Source organism: Lactuca sativa, chromosome 3 (assembly GCF_002870075.4).
Source record: "Lactuca sativa cultivar Salinas chromosome 3, Lsat_Salinas_v11, whole genome shotgun sequence".
Classification (NCBI taxonomy): domain Eukaryota; kingdom Viridiplantae; phylum Streptophyta; class Magnoliopsida; order Asterales; family Asteraceae; genus Lactuca; species Lactuca sativa.
The window spans coordinates 6,164,239-6,173,945 of NC_056625.2; the positions used below are offsets into that span (position 1 = coordinate 6,164,239).

At 32.8% G+C, this 9,707-nt stretch overlaps 1 protein-coding gene across 2 annotated transcripts; it reads left to right on the top strand.

Moving 5' to 3' along the window:
- The first annotated feature begins 958 nt into the window (after positions 1-958).
- LOC111877644 (SNARE-interacting protein KEULE) lies at positions 959-8,924 on the top strand. 2 transcript variants are annotated; one of them, XM_023874159.3, is made up of 21 exons: positions 959-1,180; positions 3,440-3,498; positions 3,594-3,675; positions 3,818-3,896; positions 4,064-4,114; positions 4,230-4,326; positions 4,410-4,442; positions 4,556-4,681; positions 4,762-4,956; positions 5,034-5,117; positions 5,209-5,307; positions 5,399-5,472; positions 5,554-5,650; positions 5,735-5,860; positions 5,935-6,030; positions 6,121-6,240; positions 6,322-6,399; positions 6,461-6,660; positions 6,729-6,819; positions 6,917-7,006; positions 8,664-8,924. In XM_023874159.3, exons 1-21 carry the CDS (start codon positions 1,105-1,107, stop codon positions 8,718-8,720), a joined length of 2,010 nt encoding a protein of 669 aa, XP_023729927.1. In that variant the 5' UTR covers positions 959-1,104; the 3' UTR covers positions 8,721-8,924. The 2 variants fall into 2 exon arrangements, with proteins under 2 accessions (XP_023729927.1, XP_023729929.1); XM_023874161.3 differs by having other exon boundaries at positions 1,101-1,180; positions 3,594-3,703.
- The last annotated feature ends 783 nt before the right edge of the window (positions 8,925-9,707 follow it).

The window sequence follows — 9,707 nt, forward strand, 5'->3', positions numbered from 1 at the left end:
TAAGGCGACATGCCGACAAACCCTAGTGATTCTAATCTGATGATTGATTGAATCTGTTGCATGTTGGCATTCCAGTCCGATGACTGATTAGGCCAATGTATTCTAATCTGACGAGTGTGGGTCTGTTATGCATGATAATGCGTTTTTTGTATCGAGTATTTTGGGGGAAACTCACTAATCTCTATGCTTACCTAGTTGTTTATGTTTTCAGGTTCTATCGTTGATCGTGAGAAGGCGAAGACATAACTGTACACACTCATCAATAGTGTTCAGGATTCTGTGTTTCTTATTACTCTGATTTTCAATAAATGTATTTTGGAATAAACGTTTTTTTCTTAATAATAGATTTATAATTATGGACTTTCGCCTTATTTAAAAATGAAAATTTTTTGTTGTGAAAATGAGACGTTACACATAAACATCAACAGCCCCACACACTTCATCAATGATTGTCCCGCATTTATAAGTACTAAATGAGTACAAAAACAAAAATGACTTATTTTGAAACAAAAAAATATTAAGGACTAAATGTGTACAAAATGAGAAATATATTACCCTATTAAGTCATTTTACCCGGCTAATCTGGAATAACCGGTCATAAGGACTGAATGTGTACAGCTTAACAAGTTGAAATGATAAATATAAATGAAAAAAACCTCAATAACTATACAAATCAAAAAATATATTACCCTTTTAAATCATTATCCCACTTCCAAATTAGCCCAACTTAGCAAGTTGTGGTTTCCGCTTCTAATTGCAGAAAAGTGAACGGGAATATTGACTTATTCTAAAACAAATCAATTACGTCCTGAAGTAAGCCTTCTAAACCATCGCCCGACCCGATCCACAATCTTTAAAGTCGGATAAACACATCATTACAGATATTCGGGTACGGGTCATTTCAACGCGGGTTACCACCAAGTCAACCCATATTCATTCTTACACCCCTTTAATTTACATTTCAGGTCTCTCTCTTTCTCTCTCCCCCATCTTCAAACCACCATAGAACTGATTGCTGCGATCTGTGTTTCCTGTTGAACTTTGAGGTTTTCTTCGATCGATTCACGCACTGATTTTTGTAGTAATTAGCTTCTTGAATCAAATATGTCGATGTCGGATTCGGATACTTCGTCTCAAGGAGGCGGCGAATATAAAAACTTCAGACAAATTACTCGTGATCGTGAGTTTCTTTCCCTATATGTACGATATATACGATTTTAATTGTGCACTTGTGTTTTCCAAGTTTAGTTGTGGTTGTGATCAAGTTGAATAAGTCGTGCAAAAGCTGCTGTGTATGATTTTTGTTTGAATTGATCATATATGGAACTTACGAAGTTGTGGTTTGAGTTTTCTTTCAACTCTTGAGTGGTAAAAAAATCTGTAGGGATGTAGGTTCACATAGAGGAAAACGTTCATGCTTATAATTCCTCCACAATGTTTCCTGTCGAGACTTGAAAATTAAGGAAATCGTTTGTAAATCTGACGTGTTTTAAAATTAATTGAATTCACTTTATCACTAGACTTATAGAGGCCGAGTTCAGATGGTTATATTGGGAATTGGGAAAAGTAATGCTTGTTTTATGAGTTTTTACAGAACACCATTATATGAAATTATGGTTCATCGTTTATTTCCCTCTTTCATTTCATTTAATCAGTCAGAAACTCTTTTAGATTTTAACCAGATGAGGCTTGAAACCTGACAATTCCATTTTGAGGTATTAATGGTGAAAACTGATATCAAGAATCAAGATTGTGGTGTTACCCTTATTTGCACTTCTAACACTATATAACAATTCTGGTAATTTTATTAGGCTAACAAAATTGTTACAACCTTGTGCCTTTGCAAATGGACACTAACTAATGAGCTAATACTAATACCATGTGTGTATCTTAAGTTCAGTAGTCTTCATCAGTTTAACAAAGTCTACTACTGCATCTCTAGTATTTTATCTTTGTTTTGATTGGTGGATGAGGTTTAGTAACATTGTAATTGTTGGTTTATTGTGGTGATATAAGATGCTTTTAAGGCTACAAATTCAAATCGAGAGAGTGCCAATTCACAAATTCATTCCACCACTATATATAAGGGTATTTTACTAAAACGTCAAATCAAAACAAAACAAAGTGAGATTATTTATAATTTCAACACTTGAATCAATTTTTAAATCAAGTTAATATATTCTAATAAGTAATAGAATTTATATTTCACTGGAGATATCAACTTCCGAGTGACAATATTGGAAGAAGATGATATTTATTGCATGCATTTTTACAAAGCACCTTTTAAACAACAATTGGTTAGGATAATTATGAGAAGGAATGCAACAAGAGGATATAAGTGTAGTTGAGTTTTTGGAAGCATAATGAATAAGTTACAGAAGAGAACCGTAATAAGCTGTATGGAAAGGTAAAGTTCAGTTCCCTCAATTTTTGTTTAATTAACAAAATAGAAAAGTTGTCTTGATTAGGGTGAAGGAAGCTTATTTTAATGATCCTAATATATGAAACAATTGGTTCTGTATTTCTTTTGATCTTGTTTTATAATTTGTCTAATCAAACAGCAAGTTTTAGTGAAGTTGAATCGAACAAGGATTGAAACCTGACCTGCCCATTTTAACATATTTTGATGGCAACCGAGACTTTAGCTTTTAGATGCTTAGAAGTTCATGTTATGAGTTTTTGCTATGTTGTAACGACCTTCTGAATCGAGCACCACACATGCATATCATCACATGTCCCTTTTGCTTATATATTGCTAATTTTTTCCTCTCTTTAAAGTTGAATTTGTTGAAGACCTTCTTCCTTTATTCATGGAATAACTAGATTAAACAAAAGAATGAACATTCTTTCCCAAACTAGTTGTGATAGGCTAAAGCCTTAAGATAATAGTTTGCCTTTTCAATATGTTCAACCAAGAGTTGTTAAGAGAGAAAATCGGTAATATAGCAGTCTAACATAAAAATGAACACAGTTAACCTTGTTAAAAGACTTGCGACTCATGTGATAGATTTTATCATTGTTTGATATATATATATATATATATATATATATATATATATATATATATATATATATATATATATATATATAGGAATGAGTTCTATGGAAAACAAATAAGTAGGGCAACATCTACCGGAACCAATAATCAAATGACACGTGTCCATTTCTTTCTTCACAAGTAATGTATTGTGGAAGTTATTGTGGAAGTGATGTGTTGTCATGTTTTCATTGGTTCAAATATATGTTGCCCTAATCATTCATTTTCCATATAACTCTTCCCTATATATATATATATATATATATATATATATATATATATATATATATATATATATATATATATATATATAACAATCAGATTCACCGGCTTTGTTGATATCAGAGGCAAAAAGTGACTGATTTGTAAATCTGTTTACAAGGCAATCATTATTATGTGCAGGATTATTGTATGAAATGCTGAGAACAGCAAGAAGACCAGATTCAAAATCAAATTGGAAGGTATTATTTACAACCTTGTAGTCTAATGATTGACACTGGTCTGAAAAATGTATGGCTTATTGATAGCTATTGGTCTCTGACACTTGTTTGGTTAGGTACTGATCATGGATAAAGTGACTGTTAAAATAATGTCATGCTCATGCAAGATGGCAGACATCACAGATGAAGGAGTTTCATGTAAGACGTAAAAGGCCTGCCTCAGAAAGTTTGAATTCTTCATTCTTCATCTTCACTATATTTTGACTATCTTAAAAACAAGAAATGATGTTGATTATCTTCACATCAATCATGTGACACTGTTTAAATTTTGTTTCTTCAGTGGTGGAAGACATAAACAAGAGAAGACAACCACTACCCACTATGGATGCAGTGTACTACATACAGCCAACAAAAGAGAAGTATTATCAAAATCTTCTACTTACTTCCTTCTCCCTGTTTCCCTGTCTTTTCTTACTCCTATTCTTATACAACAAACATATAATTTTAACTCTTAGATTCGCAATGCCTAACTTGCTTCTTTTTTTCTTGTTCTTCTCTATCCTCACATGCTTCTGTTAAAATGCAGCGTCGTTATGCTCCTGTCTGACATGTCTGGAAAAACACCTCTTTATAGAGAGTACGTGAAAAGATCATATTCCCTCTTTTTCATGTTTCGTTATTTTCATCTCATAAAAAACACAGTATTCAGATTTTCTTATGGTTCCTTAATATTTGCTTCCTTTTCCTTCCAGTGCCTATGTGTTCTTCAGTTCATCAGTTCCAAAGGAATTGGTTAATTACATAAAAAAAGAACAAAGTATAAAATCTCGTTTACGTGCTATGAAAGAGGTTTAAGCTCATCTTGGATCTTTTTTCTTTTTGTAATATAATTAGATTTTATACTTGTATTTACTTTGGAGACGGATTTGCAGATGAACTTGGAGTACTTTGCCATTGATAGCCAGGTACATGATAAACTAAATTGCATTCTAATCAATTAAAGTAATATTTTATTTTCTTTGAAGTATATATATGCTATCTTTTTGGTGTTGACTAGTCAATTTCTATTACTCTACAGTGTTTTATCACCGATAACACAATGGTTTTGGAAGAGCTTTATGGGAATGAGGTAATGACCCGAAAAGGAGATGAATGTTTGAATGTGATGGCCAACCGAATTGCAACTGTATTTGCTTCATTATTGGTATGCAATTTTGCTTCTTTTAATTTAAAAAAATAAAATAAAATGTATTTTTTTTATCAAGCTATATAAACTCTTTTCAGGAGTTCCCATTTGTACGTTATCGTGCTGCCAAATCCCTTGACCCTACCACAATGACAACAATTCGTGATTTGATCCCCACAAAGCTTGCTGCAGCCATTTGGAATTGTCTTATCAAGTATAAAGCTCTCAAAAACTTCAACTTTCCTCAAACAGAAACCTGCGAGTTGCTCATTCTAGATAGATCAATCGATCAGGTTCATAGTTTCTACATTCTTATATTCTTATTGCAATCTCTTGTTTTTAATTTTTCTTATTATTATTTTTTTTCTAGATTGCTCCTGTTATTCACGAATGGACATATGATGCCATGTGCCATGATTTACTTAACATGGATGGGAATAAATATGTTCATGAGGTTAGTCTCTGTTTCTAGGCATGGATTGTTCATTGAGTTCTTTTTTTTACCTTTATTTTGCTATTATAAATCAAGTAAGTATACTACTTAGGTTGCAAGCAAAACAGGTGGCCTTCCAGAAAAGAAAGAGGTCCTTCTAGAAGATCATGATCCTGTATGGCTAGAGCTCCGCCATTCACATATAGCAGATGTATGACTCATGGGCTTCTTTCTTTTAGTTCTTACCAGATGCATTCTGATGTTTTTTTTAAAAAAAATAAAAATAAATCATGCATTGTCAGGCTAGTGTACGGTTGCATGACAAGATGACAAGCTTTGTGTCCAAGAATAAAGCTGCACAGATGCATGGCTCAAGGTCTGTTTACATATGATTTATTGGTGTAAATTAAAAAAAAAACTTAATACCTGATTTAAAATATTTTGTTTTTGTGCGTAGAGGTGGTGGTGAGCTATCTACTCGAGACTTGCAAAAGATGGTTCAAGCATTGCCACAATATAGTGAACAGATCGACAAACTATCCCTCCATGTTGATGTAAGTTGGCAGAAGAGTGCTTATATTCTTATCATAAATATTACAAGATGCTGTTGTAATTGTGTAAGGATTTGAATGATGCAGATTGCTGATAAGATTAACAAAATAATTAGGGATTTGGGGCTTAAAGAAGTGGGACAACTAGAACAGGACCTTGTATTTGGAGATGCAGGAACTAAAGAGGTCATCAACTTCCTGAGAACACATCCGGTGAGTAAACTAAAACCTTATCTATCTACAAAAACCATTTCTGTATCTACAAAATTTTCTACCTCTTCATGCAGGATGCTGCCCGTGAAAATAAACTGCGGTTATTAATGATATATGCAGCAACTCACCCAGAGAAGTTTGAGAGTGACAAACTTGCAAAGTTGATGGAGGCAAGCCTTTAAAATTCATGAAATATGGATATTTACTTATTTTGGCATCTGTTGGAGCTTATAATATCTTTTTTCCTATATGTTTTCCAGTTAGCAAGACTTCCCCAAGATGATATGAGTGCTGTATACAACATGAGATTTCTCGAGGGATCATCAGATTCCAAAAAGAACTCACTCGCTGCCTTTTCTTTAAAATTTGATGTTCACAAGGTATAATTAATTGTCTATGAAGTCTCACAACTTTTATTGTAACTTATGTTTTTCTAAATGTCATCTCTTTTTTTTTTTCAGAAGAAACATGGGTTAAGAAAAGACCGTACGGATGAAGAAGCAGCTTGGCAGTTATCACGGTTTTATCCTATGATCGAGGTATGGTTATGATAGTAGTGTTTTTCTTTTTCATGAATTGATGATTTATCATGTTTTTCAGGAGCTTATTGAAAAACTTAGCAAAAATGAACTACCAAAAAGTGATTACCCGTGTATGAATGATCCAAGTCCCACTTTTCATGGGAGGACACAGTCTGAGCCAGCAAAAGCGGTTGAACCTCATGCTGCTGCTCATTCAATGAGATCCAGACGAACAGCAACATGGGCCAGACCTCGAGATTCTGAAGATGGCTATTCAAGGTACTCTTGTCATTTTTATTATGATTCCCCCTTAAAATACATTTTATTTATTTTTCCCTTTGTTGCAGTGATTCCATTTTGAGGCATGCGTCTAGCGACTTCAAGAAGATGGGGAGACGTATTTTTGTGTTTATCGTTGGTGGAGCAACTAGATCAGAGGTAAACATTTTGTAATTTTTAGGAATCAGTTGTTTTTTACTTTTATGATGATATAACTGACACACAGATTCTTACATCTATCTGATTTCTCTCTCAGCTGCGGGTTTGCCACAAGTTGACTACTAAATTGAAGAGAGAAGTGGTTCTAGGTTCATCTAGTCTTGATGACCCTCCACAATTTATCACGGTCAGTAACCTGTCTCTTTTTCTTCAGCTTTTTTAAAAAGCCAAACTTTCAATCTGAAATTTGACTTGGTAGTTGTTATGTCAGCTGATTATTTTTAAGTATATGAACTGAAAGGAGACAAATTACTAAACAATCTTAAATAGAGCAGTCATTGACTGCCCCTAATGCCGACTCTGCTGCTTGGTATGCCAATTTCCATCCCATGTTTTCTTTTGCCTTTGCTCTATACTTAATAGGAAACAATGAAGACTATGAAAAAGGAGAAATCAGATTATTAGGGAGTGGGAAATAAATCAATTGCAGAGGATTTTTGAGGTTGGGTTGAACCCTGAAGGAAGGTTTTGAGGTAAATGAATGATATTAAGGATTCCATTGCCAAAATTCAAGAAACGGTAAAAACAAAAATGAAGGTAAAAGTTTATGATTGCAAACAAGTGTAATTAGCCGGTTGTTTTTTGTCTTTTTGACAATTTAAATTGATACGACTTGGGTTTTTAGTTTGTTGCATGAATCATGTAATCCCAGATGGATACAAGAGTGAAAGAGTTTATGTGGGGGAGTTATTTATATAAGTCATTCCATTCCAGATGGAGAAGTTTTAGCACTAAGTTGGGCTACCAATAAGTTTCATCCATCATTGTTATGAATCAAGAGATGACTGGGCTATTCAACCTCTTGAGGTGTGGAGAGTTGGACCTAACTAATAAGACATTGATTGTAGGTGTGTTGTGTGGGGAAGTCAACCCACATGAACATGAATAGAATCAAAGCAAGCAGGGGAGTATAACAAAACCCGTCTGTCTCATATGATTATGATTATGATTATGAATAAAGAAGTAGGAAGTATGAATGCTAAATGCTTTATGAGGCCTTAAATTAAATTGTGGGTTACGAATAACTTTCATCATATTCATGGTAGACATTTTGGCTAGCACTGAGGCATAAAAAGGGAACAACAGTAGCACCTATTTGAGGTATCCAAGTTCCATAGGGTAAAGGGAGGTAAGATGTAGACAACCAAGCCTCTACCACCCAAGGTCAAGGTTGGGAGACTACTTACTTGTATTGATAATGATGACCTCTACATATAACATATGAAGCATCAAACATGATGGAATAGAGAATAAACCCGGGGGCTTTGTGAATAAAGAAACATGTAGATAATAGCAATACAACTGAAAGTAAAGATGGGGAAAACTAACGAAAAGCAGATACAATGAAGATGAAACTAGTAACCAGAATAGATTGCTTGTATACTACGACACTATCATGATTTAAGCCTCCTATCCTTGGTAAAGGCCAATTTCTTCAAATCTAACCTTCCTATTTCATTCTCCCTCATATCATTGATCTTGAACATCTCTACCCTCCCTCCTAACCGCAATTGTTAGTTGCCTCCTTTCAATATGACCAAACCATCATGATCTTTTAAAAAAAAAAAAAAAAAAAAAATCTCTGCAATATTATATTGGTGCTAATGCTGTTGAGTTTTTATATATATATATATATATATATATATATATATATATATATATATATATATATATATATATATATATATATATATATATATATATATATATATATAAGTTTTTTAAAAGGTTTGCTTTGTTGTAATATGTGGTTGGTTAATACTTAATTTAATATGAATTTGCAGAAACTCAAGTTGCTGACTGCAAACGACGACCTCTCTTTGGATGATCTTGAAATTTAGGCCTAGGGATATATATATGCTTTTCTTCACTCACTCTTCCATTATTTCAAAAGTAGTACTCTACAGTACTACTCACCAACACCTTGTAATTGTATGTGTCTGTCTGTGTGTGTGTGTATGTCAACTTTTGATGTTTCTCTAACTAAAATTGCTCATGCTCGTGGTGTCTTTTTTATTCAGTTTAAAAGATGATGCTTTCAGTCAGTCAGGTCATCAAAAGTCAAAACTGGTATATATATAATATATCCTTTATTTTTTTTACTACTTTCTTCCAAATTAAGGGAATGGTATCCGATTGATTTACCCAAAAATAAATGGATTCTCTTAGAATGTGAAAACGCAAATATTTGGACCAATTCAATGCTTTGTTCATCAGATCAACACATTTACTGCCTCCCAAGTTTTAATCTTGTTTGTAAAACATGCTTAATAAATGGATGACCACAAACTTTTACGTACTTAAACTTTTTTTTCCCCCCACCGCATTCTGAAGAAGTGGCAAAAAAGACCACCTAGTATCTCTGTATTTGCTTTGCCCCGGTTTACATGACACTAGGTATTGCTTTTTAGCTTCATTGGTTGAAATTAATTTACGATTTTCGTTATAATAAGGAACCAAATCTAAAATTAAAATATCACATCATCCGTTCCTTTTTTCTGTAAGAATCGGATGGGCTCCTCTCATTTCATTGTGGCTTCCAACCTATTATGATGATGTAATTTTACTTTACAAACTACAAACTAACATTTCTTTTATATACCCTTATGCGCTTTATATATATATATATATATATATATATATATATATATATATATATATATATATATATATATATATATATATATATATATATATATATATATATATATATATATATATATATATATATATATATATATATATATATATATATATATATATATATATATATATATATATATGGATTGTTGTAGCCCAAAACATCTTGCACTTGTTAGTTGTTACCC